Source organism: Nipponia nippon, unplaced genomic scaffold, assembly GCF_047370975.1.
Source record: "Nipponia nippon isolate SJK-2023a ecotype South Korea unplaced genomic scaffold, ASM4737097v1 scaffold_9, whole genome shotgun sequence".
In the NCBI taxonomy this organism is placed as follows: Eukaryota; Metazoa; Chordata; class Aves; order Pelecaniformes; family Threskiornithidae; genus Nipponia; species Nipponia nippon.
The window spans coordinates 34140949-34161576 of NW_028262413.1; the positions used below are offsets into that span (position 1 = coordinate 34140949).

Below are 20628 nucleotides of genomic sequence, written 5' to 3' on the forward strand. Positions count from 1 at the left end.
ATTGAGAGGTGTTCCTCTCAAGCTTTATTCATTTTAATTAATTTTATCCAATAAGTGACATTCATGCATTTTAAATACTGCTTTAAATAAGCTTAAATGTCTTTAGTTTCACAGAACTATGTAGAAAGGAAAATAAAGGTGAGAAAAGTGGTGAAAGCGAGTGGGTGAAGTTGGGGGAATCAGGTGCCACGGTGTCGATTTCCTTCCTGGGGTGAAGCCCGTCTGGAGAAACTCTGAGTGAAGAGCTGTGCTCCGTGCAAGATCTGTCTCTCTGGAAAAATTAAGGGCTGGGTTTTCCTTTTGCCTCTCGGGTTTAAATGGGAGGCACACTATATACCAGAATCATGTAGAATTGTATATTTTGATGATGTTCGTGGCTAATGTTCTGGCTGTTGATGTCTCCCCCGTCACTGCATCCCCCGTACTTGTTTGGGATCCATCATAACAGCCGTGGAGGAGAGAAATTCTTAATTAAATGCTGCCACCTGGGTTTTGTGATTATAGATGCATTAACTTAAAATAATAATTCAAGAAATGCTATTGAATAGATTTTTTTTTTTTTAAAGATAGTTGGGCGATTCTGTTTCTTCCAACGCCCTGTGCTCAACTTTTCCCGGTTCCTGCTTCTCCAGAGGGAGGATGACCGCGTGTGCCGGTGACCTGCCACGGGCTGCTCCTCGGGCTCTTCTCTTCCGGAAAACTGCGCTTACCCCCACCTGTAACGTATGTGAGTGCATGAAAATGGGCAGCACCTCCTGTTCATTTATGCCCGCGTTCAAAAGAGGCCGAACAAACCACACTCCGGGCGCGGCTCTGGCCACGGTGTGAGGGGGCCTCAACCCCCGGCGCGCAGCCCGGCCGAGGGGGGGCTCCGGCCTGGGGCCGCCCCTGCTCTTCCCCGCGGAGCTGCACCGAGACGCTGGGCTCCGGAGGCGCCCGCCCTGCCCGCGGGAGGCGCTCAGCCGGGCCAGGCAGGGCAGCGCTGAGCCTGCCGCAGGCTGCATTCCCCCCCGCCCCGGCCCCGCCTCTCTCTCCCGCCGACCTCTGTCTCTCCCGGCCCGATCCCCCTCGCCTCGCCCCTCGGGCTCCCGGGACGACGCCGCCCGCTCTGGGCAGCAACCGGCGCTACCGAGAGCGGGTGGCGGTGCCCGTGCCGGGGGCCCGGGCCCGGGCCCGGCCCCGCCGCTGCGGCCGCTCGCCGCCGGCTGCTCGCCGAGGCCGCGTTGCGCCCGCCCCGAGTCACGTGCGGGGGTCGCGGCGCCCCTCGGCCACTCAGCGCGGCGCGTTCCCCCGGAAGTTACAGCCGTTCCCCGCCCGGCCGCCCCCCTCGTTGCCATGGCAGCGCGGCGCGGCGGCGCCGGGGCGGGCGGGCGAGATGGTGAGCGGGCGGCGGGGAGCGGGGCCCGGGCCCGCGGGCGGCGGCTGCCCCGCGGGGGCACTGCCGCTCTCCTCTCGCCCGCAGGCGTCCGTGCAGCGGGGCGCGGGGCTGGCGGCGGAGGCGGAGGAGCGCGGCGGGCGGAGGCGGGCCGCCAGGCTGCGGGCCGCGCTGGAGGGCGAGCGGCGGCTGGAGGAGGCCGTGCTGCGGGTAAGGGCCGCGGGGCGGCGGGAGCCTGCGTGGGTGTGGGAGCGGTGCCCTGCCGGGGGCTCTGCCCGGCTTTACCTTCCAGAAGCTTTCTCCCTGCAAAGTCCTTCACTGGCTGGGCGGCCCGGCAGTTTGCCCGCTTCCAAATGGCCGCGCAGGTGCGTGGAGGAGAGCTGTCGTGGGAACGGTCTGCTCTGGTACTAGGCAGAAGAGGACAAGAAACTGCGGGCGCTGGAGCTGGAGCAAGAAGAAAGGCTGGCGGCCGAGCTGGCGAGGCTGAGCCGCGAGAAACTGAAAGATGAAAAGATGAGGCAGCAAGTAAGGGAGAACAGGTAACGCTCCAAAAATCTCACTACTTTATTTAACTGTTTTTACTGTTACCGTCAGTCAGTCCCAACTCCGAAAAGTGTATTTATGGAGGTATTCAGTCAGTTGTGCACCTCCTGCTCGTTTTTTATTTTTCTCAATCACGTTTTGGACGGAAGCTTACATGCGGTAAGATTCTAGCATGAGATGTTTTCAAGCAATAGAGAGGAAGTTTTAGGATGCTAAAATCAGATACCTAACTTATTTTTTAGAATAGGCTTTAACTTTTTGAATTTGTGGGGCAGGGAAGATCATGACTGGAAAAAGCACAGGCAGCCTGAGGAGTGCTTAGGAGAGGGCTGCGATCCGAGAGGTTACTCAGCTGGCGGCACAGGGTGTCAGAACGGGGCCCGGGAGGTGATGTCCCGGCAGCCCGAGGTGACGTCCCGGCAGCCCGAGGTGACCTCCCGGCAGCCCGAGGTGACGGCGGTCTAGCGGAGACAAGGCAGGCTGCGGGAAAGGTGTAGCAGCAGCGGAAAGGAGCCTGTCCTGCAAGGAAAACTTACTTAAGATCAAGATATGATAAAAAATTACTTTTAAGCAAATTTTGTCAATAAAACTTTCTGATCCACAAAACTTTCATTTTGAGCATATGCTTATATATATATATGCATTTATATAGTTAGATGGAAAGTATGCAAAACTATTGACAGCATGTGTGCAAACATAGATAGTTCTTGGTTTGAGACAGGTTTTGTTTTCTTTTTCTGCTCTTTTACTAGAGCAGTATTTTTCATCTGAACTTGAGCTTTTCCCTTCAGTTGTGTTTAAATAGTGATGGAAACTTCATTTTTTTTTTTCCCCATAGGTACTGACCTCCTTGTAATAGTATGAATTTCTTTCTTCCTTTCTTTTTTTTCTCCCCAGTCTTGAACTTCGAGAGTTAGAAAAAAAGCTGAAATCCGCTTACATGAATAAAGAGCGAGCCGCACAGATCACTGAAAAAGAAGCTATACAGTACGAGAAAATGGTAATTGGCTTCACAGCGTCCCCCAGCACCTGAGTGCTGTAACTCTTTGTACGGATTGCGCTGACAATTTTTCTGTCGAAGCTGGCCTTTTTATCTAAAATTGTTAGGTTTAGGCATTCAGTGTTTATTGGAAGTGTGCTTTATGTTACGAAGGGCTAATTAGCCGGTAATGACTAGCAATACCAAAAAGCAATACTTTGTCATTGCAATCAAAGTAGTAGTGAATTAAGCTGCATGAATGGATATAGTTTTTATTTTACTGGTTTGGTAATATTTATCTAAGTTAAAACTATGATACGCTTTGTACGGCAAGTGCTTATTGTGGTGAATCCTTACCTCAGAAGCAGATTGCTGAAAATGTTGTTGCTGCTATTAAACATATATCTGAATAACTTCAGAAAGAATTGTGAACTTTTATTTATGTATAGGAGAATACCGGTGATCAGGCAGACGATTCTGATTACGTTTTACGCAAAATTCAGCTTACGCAAATTGCTGTAAAGACAACAGGTTTATTGAGGATGTTCTACGTAGTTAAACCACGTTCCAGTCATTACGCCGACGTGAGCTGCTGTCACTCATGCTGAATGCGCCACTGCGTCTTCGTTTAATACGTGGCTTCCTTTAAGTATTGTTGGTTCTCCTCAAGTTGTTTAGATATTGAGGGCTCTCTTGAAGGGTTCTACTTACTGAATTAAGCTATTAAGCATGTTAAGGCACTATATTTATAGACTGAGGTGGAAAACATTCAATTTTTGTAATGAAGTACAATTCCTTTTTATACTGTGTATTTTTTCGCTACGAGTTGTATTAGTGGGAGTAAAAAGGAATCTTGCATTGCTTTTTCCCCCTATAGAAATGTGAGGCTGAAATAGCCCAAAAGATGAAGGAAGAGTACGAAAGGGTAATAAAAGAAGAAAGTTCTGCAGAACTGAAGCGAAACAAGGAGAAAATAATGTATCAGCAAGAGCTGGAGAAGCAGCTTGAGGAACAAGAGAGGAAGAAGCAGGATGCTTATGAAGAGTTTCTGAGAGAGAAACTCATGATTGATGAAATTGTAAGAAAGATCTACGAGGAAGACCAAATGTTAGTTACTTTGAATTTTTATTATTTATTCACTTAAAGTAAACTGATAGAATCCTGCAGAGAACACTCATTTGTATACGTTTATTTCACAGACTAAGGCCCGTGTTAGTTTTCCTTGGTCACTTTTTACTAACAGAGACTGACGTGCGTGGATTTTGCTGTTTAAACATCAGAATGTTCTCATCCCAGTCAGTCTCGCGTCCTTGTTCCCCAAACGTGAAAGCCAGCTTATTTCAAGGAGTGCTCCCATTGGGCCCGTCATGCTGGAAGCGACGGCGTTTCTGCCTCACCTCGTGTCCCTGCCTCTTCGTGAGAGGTGGTGTGTGCCTGTCCTATGGACAGGGAGAGGAGAGGAGGCTTCTGAGGGCGGCGGGGTGGTAGTGGGCGGGGGCGGGGGGAGGCGGTTTAGTATAAAAAACTAAAAAGTTTAGGAGGTTCTGGTGCACTGGGCTCTTGGGCTTCCTTCTCTTTCTGTTTTGATGGAGCGTGTATAAAATGGAGTAGTCAGTACCTACGTCTGCAGCCTGTTCTCCTGAAGAAAGGTGTTAGACGTGAGATTCCCTTTTTGGGGCAATTCATTAATAAGTATTTTCAGTTTAGGCATCTAGTTTCCAGCTGAATGGGTAAGGAGAGTCATTTAAGTCTTCGTCTCTGGAATTTATTGTTAATGATGAGCGTGTGGTCTGTTTAATGTTACTCTGCAGTATGTTAAATAACTATTTAATCATTTTTTTCCATCTTCTACAGGGAAAAACAACTGAAGTTAGATAAAATGAGAGCAACTCAGACATATATTGAAGAATTCAAAAAAGAACAAGCTGTCTGGAGGAGAAGGAAACAGGAAGAGATGGAAGAAGAAAACAGGAAAATTATGGAGTTTGCCAACATTCAGCGCCAAAGAGAAGAAAATCGGATGGCTAAAGTTCGAGACGCTGAGGAGAAAAAACAAAGGCTTCAAAGCATGGTATCAAAAATTGAAATTGTACAAGAAGCTATTGTACGTTCTTGTCTTTCGTTTAGAAATCCTTCCTTCTTGTAATAGATTGCCCAAAATCTGGAAAGAGAACAACAGAAGCGTGAAGAACTGGAACAGATCCGCCAAGAGCTCTATCTGGAAGAACAAGCAGAGACAGAAAGGAAGAAGGAGCTGGTAAGCGCTGACAGGTAGTTGTGGTAGTACCTATGTATTGGGGGGGAATATTTCACTTTCCCTGGACTTCTCCTGCAGATGCATACGTGGATATTTTGGTACTTGTCAGATACCAGTTTTTTCATGCGTCGTCCGTACGTTATACGTACCTGTGCATCAGCTGTTAAGGGAGAACGCAAGTGGAGAGGACTATTGCAACTTCGCCATAGTTCCCGCAGAACATTCAGGATAGCAGAACTGGTCTGGATGAAACTTCTATAAAATAAAAATAGTAGCGTATATGCAGGAAAACATAATTTATGGAACACTTGTAGCTATGGGTAAGCTAATCTAATGTAAACAGACCAGATATTAAAATTTAAAGAGAAAATAAAACCATTATCAGTCACTGATCTAGAAAAATAAGTAATAAAGTGAACACAGGGGACAGTATTTTACGTGCTCTTCCTCTGTCCCTTCACTTCTGATGTCTTTGTGATGGAGCAGCGCTCTTTCTTTGGGAGTTGTCAGGGGAGCTGCGGTGCTTAGAGAAGACTTAGTGAGAGTACATCCCACGTGCAGTTCCTTCGGCATCTGAGGGTGCTCCTCAGGGGCCAAGTAACGGCCGTTTGCCCAGCTTTTCCTCTAACAGTGCTGGCAGGGTTGTTCGGGGACTGGCTTGGGTTGGGGTTTCTTTCACACTTTGGATTTGCTAAGTCTGCGGTGTTATTTGTAACTGGGGGATGTTTTTGTGGGACTTCCCTCAGCCCGTTTTGGTCTGTGAGCTGTCTCAAAGCAAAAAGCTTAACTCTGACATGGGTTTAGGGGTATTAAACGAAATTTGAATTGTTTTAAATTCTGTTTTGGCACAAAGTGTCTATTTCCAACACTATTTCTTAGATGTTCTTAGTCAGACGAGCAGTTTGTATATTAACTTAGGTTTTGGAGGGAGAATTCTGTCCTTTGAGTTTCCTTTGCCACCCCTAATGTGTTTATGTTTTTATTTCAACCAGGAAGATAACTGAAGGTTTTGAATACCCTTATTGTCCCCTTTATATATTTATTTCTCTCGTGAAGGAGAATGCCAGTAACTTTCAAGTTCAGGTTTAAGCGAAGCAGGTTAATTAACTGCTTGCTTTTTGCATGTCCGTTTGCTTTTTCCTGTGGGCCCACCCACGCACTCTTGTCTTGCTATGGGTGACAAACGAAACGTAACACAGGCTGAGAGACGCAATACCGTTATTTTTAGAGAGCTGTTCAGGATGACTGTCCTGTTGATTCACTTTGTGCTAGTGGGAAAAATAATCTCCTTTTGTTTTGGACTTAATTTTGAGGATCTGGAGACATTTGCCAAACTGGTTAATACTGGAGAGCACTGTCAGATATGGAGTGTTTGCTCCAGTTATTTATGCTAGAAGGCAACACCTACAGTAAATTTATTCCAAGAGAAGTCACGTAGATTGGCTGATGAAGATCAAAATTTTCCAAAGTATGTTCGGTAATACAGCATTTCATTACATTTCCTTTACAGGCAGAAATTGAAAAGAGAATAAGGCAACGCCTAGACTTAAGGCAAACGTATGAAGAGCACTTTGCCTTAAAGAAGGCAGCGCGACAAGCTATGCAAGAAGAGGAAGAAGCCTTCAGACAACAGATGTTGGCCAAGTTTGCAGAGGATGATCGCATTGAACAGATGAATGCTGACAAACGAAGGATGAAACAGCTTGAACACCGAAGGGCTGTGGAAAAACTTCTTGAAGACCGTCGCAAACAGTGTATCGCAGATAAAGTGAGAGTTTTCACTTTTGCCTTTGGTTTAGCCAGAACGTTTCAAGACGAGAATACTTTTGCTATCCTAAGTGACGAGGCTATTGTTACTAGGGAAAGGTGACAGGGGAATTGCAGAGAAACGTGCAGGGTGGGCAGCAGGCCTTTCTTTTGGTTTGCTAACAGGGAAAAAGTCTTTTTAGAGCTAACTTTTTTTGTAGCTCAAGAGGTTAGAGTCAGCAAGATCCCTAGACCCCCGTATACCTGCCGCGCTCTGCAAATATCTCTTCACAAGCTGTGGGATCAGCGACGCAGCTTTTGACAGTTCAGCGTCCCTGACCAGCAGCGCTGATGGTGATGTGTGAGAAGGGGAAGTCCCAGCCTTGATTTTGGGTTAAGTCTCTCAAATTATCATCTGAGGAAGAAAAGGCGTAAACTGAAAACAAGTCATGGAATCCTACATTGCAGTTTTTGGACCTGTTTTATAGAGTATAAATCACACGTGTAAGGTGAACTGCAATTCCTAGTCAGCAGCATGAGAGTACGTGCCTATTTCTCCTTTTCCTGGATGAGAACAGTTAGACAGGAACAGACTAACTCATCTGAGAGTCGAGCAGGAACCAGAACCTAACACTTAACTATCTTTAAAAGGGCTTAGTGTATGAGACCAAACACTTACACAGCAGATTAGCCCCGTGTCTTGCCATTCAGGCCTCTTTTGTCTGAGTTTTTTTTCTAGTTACCAAACATGTATTGTTTAAACAGTGCTTTGTCGTTTTTTACATACACTTTTCCATCCTTTTCAAATTAATTCCCTCTGACCAGGAGTTAATAAGTAGAAATTCAAAATTCACTCTGCTAAAAAAATTTTCTCTTTATACTATGGTGGATGTTGGTGGAACCAGGTGTTCAGAGAGCTGACACTGAACAGGTACAAAAATGTGCTTGTTTACTGTAGGAGCGTGAATTTGAAGAAAGACAGCTAGAGGAGAGAAGACAAGAAAACATCCGTGCGATTGTTGAAGAAGAGAGACAGAAACTCTTGAAAGAGCATGCGTCTAAATTATTGGGTTATCTTCCTCGAGTAAGTGAATTGTATGTTAAATGCTTTCAATGTTTGTCCTGTAAATCAGCATTTTCTTCGATAGTTTAAGGCGAAGTTGCAGACCTGTGTAAGTTCCTGGAGTCAGTGGGTGTCACTGTGTCAGCTCTCCTGTGCTCTCCTTTTCCTTTTTTCTTTTTTTTTTCTTTTTTTTTTTTTCCTTTTTCTTTTTTTGAGTTGGGAAGCAATTTACAAAAATATTCTTTCTCCGTGAGGGGCTTTGGGCTCTACTGCAATATTGATGCCTTGTCCAGAACTTGCCGACAGCTCCCGCAGCACTTCGCACATCCAGTTTTTGGGATATGGAACCTAAGTTCAAAAGCAGGGCTTTTCTAGCTAGAAAAGGGGTCCTCCGTATGTTAAACCCCATTTCCAGCCGATTTCTGAGTTGGGGTTTTGGGAGCAATTTCTTACAGTGTTGGCTGTCTTCGGAGTCTGCTGTTACCATGGAGACAAGGCCTCCTCGCTGTTGCATTTCAAAGCTCACTCTGTTCATCCTTGTGTTTTTAAAAGTTAAAACGATGGAAGCGCTTATTGGAAAAGGAATGAGCTACAATTTAGTTTGTCTTATACTTCATATTTGGAAAGATCACCTGACGGTATGCCAATGAACAGAGAGCTGCTTTAGGGATGTAAAAATGTGTTTACAGTTGGGAGGGAATTATCCAACTATTTAAAGAAATGCTTTGCTGCTATACTGGAAAATATTGTAAATATAGCAGCGTAGGATTTTTATTCAAATATTAATATGCTAATTTGGTACGCGAATTTGTAAAATTTGGAGTGAGTTATTTTCTAATGCAGATTTAATTAAAGGATAACTCAAATTGGCAATATTTTGACAGAGTTTTCTGGTTTGAATTTACTGCTGTAGGAAGTCTTGGCTACTTCAGAGTGTCCACAGCTCACACCTCTTCCATGGTATTGATGTTCTTGTCTCTGCTTCGAGGCTGTGCCCGAATCGTGTGGTCACGCATCATGTTACCTCACTCCAAATAGTTAAATAGAACAGTGCTACCTAATTCTAAAGTCTCCAGTGTAAACGCACTTTGTAATTTATTTTTTTTTCCAAATGCTGCAAGGTATGTTCTGTGGGTCACACACATTTTTAGCCCTAAAATGAATTTAGATTTAGTTAGAGATTTAGATTTCTGGGTTGCCCTGCTTCCCTTCCCCAAAACATAGTTTCTGATTGAGTTGTTCAGTATCGGCCGATTTCCAGAATAATTTCTTTGCATGGGCTCCTTTCAACACAACTAAAGGGGGAGGCAGAGCCCCACCCCAGCCAGTGCCTCTCGTGCTAAACCTGCCCCTGTGCTGCGCTGACGAGAATCACTTTCATTAGAAAGGGAATGCAGCTAAATGTTGCCTTTCGTATAGTGCTCACGTTGGAGTCTTTGCGGGGTTCTTGCCTGAAGAACAAAAGGGGCAGTTCTAGGTCAGCAGCAGGTACACCGATGGGAAACTCGCCTGTTGAAGTCCTGTGATGGTTTTCAGGGCTGTTTGTTGTAAAGGTAACACCGGTGCCACGGATACAAGCTATTACATCCACTTCCATTGAAAATTTCAGGGATCCACAATAATCTCTCTACTTTGTTTTACCTCCTGACGTGTTTCTTTCTCCTTATTGCAGGGAATACTCAAAGACGAAGATGACGTTAACATGCTTGGGGAGGAATTTAGATTGGCTTATCAGAAGAGATGAGGTAATGCATTTTCAGGAGAGAGCTGAAATTTCCCCCATCTCACCTCCTGGTTTGCCACTAGGTGTCATCTCATTTCTAATGAAAATTTCCACTTGCTGTTAACAGTGAGGAACTCCTTTTCAATATCATTAAAAGTCTCCATTTTAACACTGGAGTTCTAAACTGATGAGCAGCTAGTGTTATTTAAGCATACGTTGTACTTGCATTTTTCATCAATAAACTGCAATGGATTTCTAAATTATTCTCAGTGATGTAGCAATGTTAAAAATGTTTTCTCCAGCAACTCTGCAGAAACCTAAGCTAGTGTAAATTCACATGCGTATTTCAGTATGGACTACAAAATTCTCTTAATGCACTATTTCTGGTTGTAATTTAAAGATTTATCCACATTGGCATTACACTATTAAAATACTAATCGAAACCTAGTTTGTCTCATCTCAAAGGGGTAGGTCCGAGTTCCTTGTTTCACTGTTAGTTCATGTTAGTTTGCTAATAGGATCTAAGCAGAGACATGTTTCCATTTTGCGGTCAGAATCACCGTTTGTACCTTTGTTTCAGTGCATAAACTTCCTACTTGTGTGCCCTGTTCCTGTGCAATTGCTCTGAGGGAGGGATCCATTGGAACAGCTGAGGTTTGACAGAGGTTCATGCGAGCAGCACGGGCTTCCTTTGCTCCTGTTCATTCATGTACATGTACATTCATGTACATGCTCAGCTCATCTGCACTCCAACTTTTGTCTCATTCTTGATGGTAATGATGACATAATTAAATCTTTAAGGATGTAATGCTTGTAGAGCACCTGTGAATATGGAGCCATCGCTCCTGACTGCAGCAGCTGATGGCCAGGGAAAGATGTGGTATTTTCACCTTGACACAAGTAGCCATTTTAAACAAGACAACTGTATCAGACTGTGGAGTCTCTCTGGACAGTGAGGGGCAAGTCTCCTCTATGTTTTTGCCAGCCAGGGGTGTAAGATGTAGTACTAAAACAAGTTATGATCATTTCTACAAAAGAGCTGTTGGTGCTTAAATTAGACGCCAGGCCAACTAGCTTTGAGGGGATATCTGTTACAGAGAACAGACAAGGCCAATTTTCCAACCACGTGTTTTAAAAAGGACATGACATTTTCTTCTCAACTGGATCACTGGTTAATTTATTTCTGTTGCAACAAGGCATTTTCTGAGACTAAACCCTGACTTCTTTGGACTGAATATTACCTTAGATAAGGTATAGTTTGAAATGCTAAAACAGAGCAAATGGATAACAAAGTTCACTTGTTGGAACATTTCTTGCACGGTCTGTGCTTCTCCGCTCATTACAGAATGGCCAGTTTGGCCTGAAACTTCAGTCGAAATGTGTATTTCATATGGTATTACAACACAAGCTATCAGGCTTATAAAAGTTAAATGATCTAAACATAAGCAAACTCAACAAAATCAATTCACTGGGATATACAGGTATTAACTATTATTAACAAGCATTCACATACAGTGCCAAAGTAATGTACCATCTGACATGTATTTCAAACAGAAGTTGTTTTTTTTATGGAATCAATAATTTCCCCATTCAAGAGCTTTCATGAATTCCTCTTCAGTAAAAGAAAGCATCTTAGCAGCTTCAATGTGCATCTTAAAAAGAAAAAAAAAAAAAAGAACAAAAATTAGGAGCAGAAGTTAAAATAATGTGAACGACCAATACAAAATCCTGTATAATTGGGAGAGCTGAAAGGGGCTTCAAAGCTGTCATTCTGGGTTTTTGTACTATGGTTTCGATGGATGTTCACCTGTTTAAGCTAAACATTGCAACTTCATCTCTAGTAAAACAGGACCAATAGCTTTTCTTATTTCCTTATATTGCTTTAAAAATACCTCAGGCTAGCGCCTCTAATATGCGTGATTTAATGTTAAATGAGGATTTTAACAAAATAATGTAACACCATTCAAAATTAACCATCAGCATAAAACAAACAGTAACTGTACTACACCTTAACAAGAAATACCTGGAGCTGACCACGGGTAGCTGTGTTGCTGTGTATCACACCATACATCTACGGCCCATTGTGGCACATACACCCCCCCACATGGGTACATATGTATATGTTGAAAAATCATTCAGTATTCTGAATTTGTATTTCCACTACATAGGATATGGCACATTACTTTAAAGGGAACACTGAAAGGAACAAACTTTTTAACTTATAACAAGTGTATTTTCTGTTCAAATAATGCAATTGCTTGGAAAAACGTCATCGGCGTTGGATGAGAAAACAAGCACTAAATGTCTGTGTATTTGCAGAGAACTACCCATCAAAGAGGGACAGCAGCGGGAAAGCCCGGAAAGCTTGCTGGGTTCCAGCTGATGGCACAGCAGAGATCACAGCTGTGCCACCCGTCCTCATCCCCACACCAGAGTGTAATCTCTTTACCTATTATCATCACTCAAAGTGGAAAGGAAAGTATCCCAGCAAAATACTTTTTACTGCAAATTTTAATAAAATGGCTATGTTTTGAAGAACAGGAAAAAATTCATGTCTACAAGGAGTCTGTTGTGGATTTTTTTTATCTATAGATATATTGCCAGTTCAAAACAACAACAGTGTGTTGCAGTTCCCACAGGCAGTGTAACACCCTCCAGCTCTGTAAAGCTCAGAGTAACTTCCCTTAATCCCTTTTAAAACTAAGATTTTTCTGTTAAATGTTCTCTCTCAGGGCAAGTAGAGAATGGGCTGAAGAGACCAGCTGGAACACCAGAAACTACTTGCTGCCAGCTGCAACTCATCCTGCTACTGGTATTTAATACCTTTGGGGGATTTTTTTCCTCTATCACTCTGCATGCGGTAGCATATTCTCCCCTTCAGGCTAGCTGTACCTGCTATGTGCATCTGAATTTGCCACACAAATACTACACAAATGGCCCAAATGAGGTTTTCCTCATTCATTCAACAAAAGGCTTGTGTGAAGCAGACTTGAAGTTCTTCGGGTGATTACGTATATTGAGCACATGCGAGCTTTAGTGGCCCTTCCCCTCTGCCAGAAGCTATAAAAGGCAGAGTCAGCGCCCTTCTCTTTCAGGTTCTTCCAATCATGGTCTGTTCTGAAAGGAGAATTAACAGCACCTTCCTTCTGTCAGTAAAAAACGTTTTAATAAGAAAAGGTAAGTGGCTTCCTCTACTATCTGAAGTCTGATACAGTATTCATAGTTCTTTAAAAATATGTTTAATGAAGTTTTGTGAAGTTTATCTGAGAATATGCTTTTGGTTCACAAACAGAAATACTGCTCTTTGACACCCATTTCAGTGAATTCATGTTCCAGAGGACAATGTATAGAGTATATTTTGAGTAAATGCTGTATTCTTTTCATTCTCAAAATAAACTTGAAGAGCTAGAAGGGCCAGCCGAAGGCTAAGCTAGCACTGTTCCCGTTAGATGAGTCCCCAAGACCTCCTCTGCAGCCTGTTACTGCCAGAAAAATTCCCTTCCACTGGAAATACAGGAGCAGCCCCAGTTCCTCTTATTCCAGTTACCTACCCTCCTTTGCCCTGTGCTGGAGAGGCATTCTAGATTGAAGGTGTATTTCTGTATTGCAGTTCCTAAATCTTACGATAAGTATGTGTATTTTGTTACATGAAGTTGCCACTTCATACAGAACCATTCTTTCTGTAGGGGGGCTCAACAGCTTCAAGAGTGTTTACAAAATGTCTGGTGATGGCTGCAGTGCTCAAAGGGTAAATCAAACGTTCTGTTTTCTTATCTCAAAGGCTGGCCCTTCCAAGGTGCTTCTGCTCAACAAGTCACCATACGTTGCTCGCTTTAGCTCTCTTACAGCTTTGGTTTGAGAGCGCAAAAAGCAGTGCATTAACTCCATCCCGAAATGAATCGCATTAGATTCAGCAGAGTAAGCAATCAGAGGTGAACCACTCTGTGATGTTAAGATCCTATCTAGGCAATTGTGAAGCCCATAGCTCTGCACGTCTGCTGCAGCCGCAGAAGGAAAACTGATACAAATGATAGCGCTTAATCCCAAGTATTTAGTAAGCGAAAGATGTGATGGAACTGTAAGACCTAAATGCATCAGTAAGTGGGAAATTGTTTGATTTGGGCAACATCTCTTAGTATACACTCCTCTCGCTTTGATTTCCTTTCATGTAAACTCACAGGTTCTTTCAATTTGTACCATCAAAGCTCATTTGACAGGTCTATGCTGAAAATGTATTTTGAGAAATATATTTACCCACTCTGCATTGTCCAAGGTTTCTCTTTCCAAGTAAAACACCCCTGCTTTTTGGGACATCAGTACAGCTTTATCAAATAAGATAGCTGAATACATTTTTAGCTACATTCTATCTGAAGTATTAATCCACTTTTCGCTACAACACCGTTCTGTGAAAGCTGTATCACTCATTGTTCAGCATGAATTGTCAGCAAGTATTCTACTACCCATCCTCTTCCATTTCCACTTCAGCTGCTAAAGAAACTAAAAGGCAGCAGCCCCTGCCCTCCCTTTTATGCCCTGAGGGGGATATGAAATGAACGTAGAATCAAACAGCTTTCAAAATAAGGCTAGCTGCAAGTGCAGTGTGGATGGGAACACCCATGCAGCCATGCAGATGTTACTACATTGTGTGTGATTCAAAGTATGCTGATATTCCAGGAATTATGAAAGGAAGGAGATCAACTCCCTTCCTTCAATCTAGTAAATTCACAGCTAGGATAAGCACTCGCTCTCTTCTTTTTTTTTCTTTTTTTTTGTCTGACACACACAGAGATCTGCACCTGGGCAGAATTGTACATATATAGAACACCTCAGAATACAAATAAAAAGAAACACTGTTAATGCAGAAGAACACACGTTGAGAACCCAGGAAGACTGTAGGTCTGAAATGTAATGGCTCACTCCTGAGAGGGCAGGCTGTTGCGGCTGCCGATACGACAAGTAATAGGCTGCGGGGAAAAAAACTAAAAAAAAAAACCACTCACATGCTAAAATGGATTCTACTGACACAGCACCAAAGGGAGCTGCTGTTATTACCTGAACAGTAACAGTAATTGTTCTTGAACAAATAAATACTCTTGGTCCTAAAGCTTGTCAGTAGTAAACCTTCACCACGACAGGATGTGTTCCAAGTTAGGAATGGGGTCAATTCAGAAGGAGATCAGCCTTTGCTGCAAAGCAAGATGTTAGCAATATGGGCTAATAAAAGTGAGGCTGCTGCTTCCTTGCATTGAAACTTCCCAGTCTTGGGGCTCTAGTTCACATGATTACCTTACGTGACAACAGACACATTTAGCTAGAGGTTGTTAACTGTAATGTAACAGTACTCTGGTCCTTACCTTTTGTCGCTTTAAAATATCAATTAACTTTAACTGCTTTTTAAAACCTGTCATTAGCTCTCCTTTTTGTTTCTGCAGTTTCTTGTTTTCTGTTTTTAATTCTTCAATTGTTTTGAGTTCTTGGTTAGCTACATCCTACCATGGGAAGAAAAGGAGAAACGTATTGTTTATGAAAGTGGTGCTTTAACCAACGAAACTTGGCATTACATAACAAAATGACAAACAGTTGCCACACATGACATATCTGAAAAGAAACGGGATTAATCAAGATATTCCCACATCAAAACTTAAAAAAAGAAAACTCTCAAAGATAACACCCATGGTTTGCCTGTGTATATGTACTTCTCCCTTTTTCTAAACACATCTAATTTTCACACAAATGGGGAAAATCAGAAAGGCTATACTTTATTCTGTATATCTCTTTCTCCTGCATAGGCTGCAGTAGTGTTGTCTGAGATAACTTACCAAGCCCTTTGGTGATTTGCCCTAAGTTAATTTTGGGACTGTCTGTAAGAGACACAATACTTCCAAAGCTGATCAAGCCTTTTGTCTCATTCTAGCATTACTGAGTGATTACAGGTTGGAACTTGTTTTCTGAAGCTACTGTACCTTGTTACTTTGCTTCAGTTTATTCAGCTCCACTTTATACCTTTCTGCTTCTTCCAGAGCCCTGTTTAAGCGAACCTCTGTTGCACTCTGACTGCTTGCAGCCTGCTTTTGTACACGCTTTAGATTCTCCAATTCCTATTTAAGAAGCAAAGGATAAAAACAAACGTTATGACTCGTGGTATTTTAATCAATCCCATATAGACAATACATTTACAGCAAGGTGCACCCTTGAAAACTTAAAAGGCTGTGGACTTCTTTGGACTGCAGATAGAATCTTAAATTCATTTAAGCTTAAATGGTCTCAAAGACCATTAATTCCACCGTTAAAACACCCCCTTCTCCTTTGAAATCTTGGAAAGGGATCTTTCTCTTCTTTGATTTAAACTTTTCTTAGAGTAACTGTGGAGCTGATCATGTAAGACCACAGGACTGACTGAAAAACCTTGTATGCTCAGTCAGAAAAAGAGAAAAACATGTCAGTATGTCCACTCTATGGCAGATTTTGGAATGGTGGCTAATATTCCCAGCTGCTTCTTCCCACCTGTTTCTTCTACCTCTTTTCCCCAGAGATTACTACATGCCATTACCAACAAAAAGTTAAAACAGCCTCCTGAAGATGGCTGAGGGTATTTCATCTAGCAGAAAATAGTTCATCAAGTGTTTATGGCAACAATCAAAACAGCTCCCTCTTGTCTCTGATGGTAGCATTTCATAGTGCTGTAAGTGGTGAAATGAGAAAAAGACACCAAGTTGAGGAACAGAATAATGAGATTAAAGATCAGGGAATATAGATAAAAGACAAAGTAGAAGAAATAAACAATTCTGGCAGAAAGAGCACATCTTGTCATTTGTGAAAAAGAAATAGTTTTGTTTTGTTTTTTTAAAGACTATCAGATTTTTAGTCATGGGCACAAAAAGATTCTTTTAACCAAATCAGGATAGAGAGGGGCTTGTTGTTAACCTTTTACCCTCAGACTACATAATTTCATAATTTCTGAGTAATTGTTCTATTTTCTCAATTCCGCTTCTAATTTCTATATCACTTATCCAAGAAATACATACTAATTGACAAGTATATGCAGCAAAGATGCTATGGTAAAGTTATGACTGGAACAGGTATTTCTGGGAAGCTTTGAATCTTCTCCAACATGGATGAAGAAAACAGGAGAGGAAGATGCATCTCACTAATCCTCCAGAATGTGTCTCCTCTGTTCACAAAAACAGATGCTGCTTCAACGTTTTTATTTTGTTGCTAACCCATCCACCTGATTGATTAAAAAAAGATGGGTGAAAGCCTGGCTAGTAGGGCAGCGGAGCCCCTCCCTGGAACGCATGCACGTGCATCACCAGGGAACGCAAATTTGTTTGCTGGAAACTCACTCCCATGTTTCCACAGAAAACAAGCTGCACAGCATGCAAACCTCTTTGTCTTGTATCAAGATGATGGAGGTATGGATAGGGTCAACTAAATCTTTTGTGCTATGTATTTTATTCTGCATTAATATGAAAAGTTCTGGAATATAGCCTTTCAAGCATTTAATGACCAAAAAAATAGTCTGCATGCAATGCAAGCTACGTATCAGCTAAACATATCATTTAATGGAAGAATTCTAATAATTCTTTTAGAGCTTTTTGACATTTAGTGTCATACGTAATACCTTATGAAGGATTTTTTGCAAGTCATCCAGTGAGGATATATTGTTAAATATATTCAACTCCAAGTTTTTCATCTTAAAAATGCCCAAAATAAGTATTTTATTTTGTAAGTAGGCAAGGTTTCTGCCAATTCTTCAACACTTTAACAAAAAGCTGGATTAATTTTCTCATATAATGTTTCTCTAAGAGGCGAAAAAACTACTATGTTCTAAAACTGCATCCCATTTCAATCTCTGGATTTCCTCCACTGTTCTGGAGTGGCTGAGGCACTTGAACAGCAGCAGGGGGTGTGATACCAGAGACCTGGTGTATGAGTAACCTTCCCAGCAGGCTTTCTTTCCTCCCAGTAGAAAGCATACACAGCACTTCTATCTTTAGAAAGCTCAGCAACACCTGTCCACCCCCAAAAACATTTGAGAGATAATGTTTGTGTAACATCAAGCCCTCCTTCAAGGCACATTATAAAATCCCTGCACGTAGCCTTAAAAGGAGTAAGAGCACAACTTTGGTGTTTCCCTGACCTTTATCCAACATTATAGCTAGATTGAATTAACAAGTGAGAGAGAACACAGAGGAAGGAATGTTCTTATAGACAGGTGACAAAAAAAAGACAGGAGAGGTGGCATAATTTATTAGATTAACTAGATGGGAAAAAAAGCAGAATGCTGGAAAGAAGAGGATGGAAGTTTCAGGGAGCATCAGAATTCAGCTGCTGCCTGAGGTGGGTGCTCCAGCAGAAATGTTTACAGAGACCAAACGCCGAAAGAATGAGATGTAAAAATAACAAATTACCATGTTTCAGGTAAATTGTGAAAACTAGGTGAGAATCTTTGCCTAGGCACATACAAAAAACGTAGCTGGGGGATTAATGAAATTGCATGAATTGTTGATAATCTAAGGAAGCTTGGGAAAGCATGTATCACAACTTAAGTCTTCTATTATTTATGTTACAACAGAAATCACGACAAAAGCAGTAAAAGCCCAAAAATCAGAGGTTACATTTGTGCTATCTCAACTATACAGAAAACTTTCTCTAGACTGAATGAGTCTGAGAGTTTAGTGACCCAGCAGTACAAATTCAGGCCTGTGTTCACAGCAAATTTTTTTTAAACATTTCTAGAATTAAGCTACAGCTACATTCTTTATATAGCGTTGAATAATACTTCATACCTAAAGAATAAAACAGTTTTCAGATTGCTCAGTCCATAGGAGATTGAAGCAGTTACTGCAAAATGATCTTTAAATGCACGGTTTTGGCAGTTAGACAATTTTTTATATCAGAAATATATGTAAAATAACTTCTGAATTAGCAGAAAACCATTCATTACATACACCTGCCTTTTTTGCCTTCTCAGTATTTTAAAGAGCTACCACTGTTTGTCATGACCATGTCTGATCAGTAACCTTGAGAAATTCTAGACAACACCACCTATTGGGAATAATTGAAGCAACTGAGGATGGTAAATCCAGAGCAAAGACAAGTGAGGAAAGCGACCATATTTTGGATGTGGTAGCTGTACAGCAGAAGCGAATAAACTTTTCATCACAACAGACATCTCCTAAATACTGGGATAAACTTTCTAACTGTGACGGTATACAAGAACCAGCATAGACTGTCTAAGGAAATTATGGAAATTGCCATCACAGAAGGCTTTAAGTACAGGTTAAACAAACTTCTGTCCATGATGGTTTGGATATGATCTATCCTGTCTTGGTTTAACAGAATGGACTAAATGACTTTGTAAGTCTCTTAGCCCTATTTACTGTGAGCCGATGAGTAGTATGAGTACTACTATTGAATATTTTTCCTGACAGAATCAACAATCAGGGTACTTAATTAAGGGAACTTAAAACCTCCAAGTACCTGCACAAAAAGAACACACAAACTTAGAACATTTTAGTTTTAGAATGCCAGAACTACATAGTGTTAAGATGAAAGCATGCCTATACAAATGCATAGCATGATTTAATGGAAGTATAATGAGACTTTGTTAGGCTGAGTTGTGTCTGTTTTCCCCAAATTTTTAAGTGAAACATTCTCCTGATTGTATTAATGTACTACACAATACTGTATGTATTACATGATTTTGAAGTCAACCTCTCTAGCTCTGAGTAATTAAAGAAAAACACATGCTGCTCTTAGATTAAGTTCCAAACAAACAAAGCTGTGTATGCAGGCCATCTGCTACAACTAGGCACATATACAATTTTGCATATGTGGCCTACAGCAGGAGCCAGGTTAATTTTGATTCATCCAAATTGGAGCGGCTGATTTTCAAACAGTCCATTTTCAAGAACAAAGACTCATCCTTTCCTCTACCTGCAGAAGATACTAATATAAGCTGCAGGTGGTTGTTTTTTTTTTCAAAATGCTCACCAGGTTCTACAGTTTACAATAAAACTCTTATTACCAGAAGTAATTTTTAACAATTATAATTAAAACCAGAAAAATAAAATGTCTCTGTATTTTTCAAGATTCCTTTGTGAACCTGGCAGCAGTTTCTGAAAAGGTTGTTTTGTCTCTTGCGGGTCTTTTATACAAGAATTTAATTTTGAAATACAGAAATATATGATTGTAGAAGCAGAAGAAAAGCAATTAGAAAAATATATTATTTCTTCCTTTAGAAAAGTGATTAGACCATTTAAAAATACAATTTCTAAAACTATTATCAGAGATTGAAATGCTATTGGGATCATTGGATATTACTCTATCAAACGAGGGTACAGAGGGTGATTTGATGCGGTTTTTTCCTTTTCATTAAATCAATGAGACTCATATCTGCAATACCTTTTCTAGCGCAATGACCTCTTGCTGTAACCCTTCACTTTTTTTGTTTGCTTCTTGTGACAACGTTTTGTACTTTTCAGTCTGGGAATGTTGCATACTGATTGTTCGTTGCAGTCTGGTGTTTTCTTCTTCAGCATCTTTAAGCCGAGATTTTAAATTCTGATTTTCATCATCCTGTTTGACAGTAATTAGCAAAAAACCCAACTAAATTATTGCAAGGAAGCAGTAAGATAATGCAATAGTAATGTTTTGTAAATAAAAGGCAGTAAAAATATACATATTGTAGACATGGAGATAATGATTTTAAAAAATTATGTTACTTTTAAATGTTTAGATCCTTCATGATGGATTTTACAACAATTTTAAGAAAGGAAACAACTAAGACGAACTAAGAAAACAGAACACCGGTTTACCAGGACAATACTTCAAAAAACAGTAACACTTTTCTCATTTAATTTTCTGCAGTCTTTTACTCGGAACTGCCTTGTGGTGGTATGTAAAACATTTAATTTCTCATAGTTCAAAGGTTTTGAGA

At 41.4% G+C, this 20628-nt stretch overlaps 2 protein-coding genes and 1 long non-coding RNA gene across 8 annotated transcripts in view; 1 reads left to right on the top strand and 2 right to left on the bottom strand.

The window, feature by feature from the left end:
• On the bottom strand, nt 1-1456 carry LOC148050263 (uncharacterized). Its single transcript, XR_015701607.1, has 2 exons — nt 1043-1456; nt 1-716 (listed from the first exon to the last, which is right to left on the bottom strand). It is a non-coding gene; the product is annotated as an uncharacterized LOC148050263 (long non-coding RNA).
• On the top strand, nt 599-14728 carry MNS1 (meiosis specific nuclear structural 1). Of its 2 annotated transcripts, none has more exons than XM_087745139.1 (11): nt 599-723; nt 1463-1585; nt 1787-1914; nt 2816-2918; nt 3775-4004; nt 4752-4968; nt 5047-5154; nt 6665-6922; nt 7859-7984; nt 9636-9708; nt 12006-14728. In XM_087745139.1, exons 1-10 carry the CDS (start codon nt 640-642, stop codon nt 9705-9707), a joined length of 1449 nt encoding a protein of 482 aa, XP_087601265.1. In that variant the 5' UTR covers nt 599-639; the 3' UTR covers nt 9708; nt 12006-14728. The 2 variants fall into 2 exon arrangements, with proteins under 2 accessions (XP_087601265.1, XP_087601266.1); XM_087745140.1 differs by lacking the exon at nt 12006-14728 and adding an exon at nt 10267-11018.
• The window catches only part of TEX9 (testis expressed 9), a 25350-nt gene continuing 15884 nt past the window's right edge, over nt 11163-20628 (bottom strand). For 4 of the 5 annotated variants that reach the window (XM_087745146.1, XM_087745142.1, XM_087745145.1 and 1 more), the window contains exons 9-12: nt 20094-20267; nt 15650-15784; nt 15041-15175; nt 11163-11338 (exon numbers count right to left, since the gene is read on the bottom strand). In XM_087745146.1, the coding sequence (XP_087601272.1) occupies nt 11261-11338; nt 15041-15175; nt 15650-15784; nt 20094-20267 (522 nt within the window). In that variant the 3' untranslated portion in view covers nt 11163-11260. The remainder of the gene's footprint in view (nt 11339-15040; nt 15176-15649; nt 15785-20093; nt 20268-20628) is intronic. The other variant, XM_087745144.1, reaches the window with a different exon arrangement.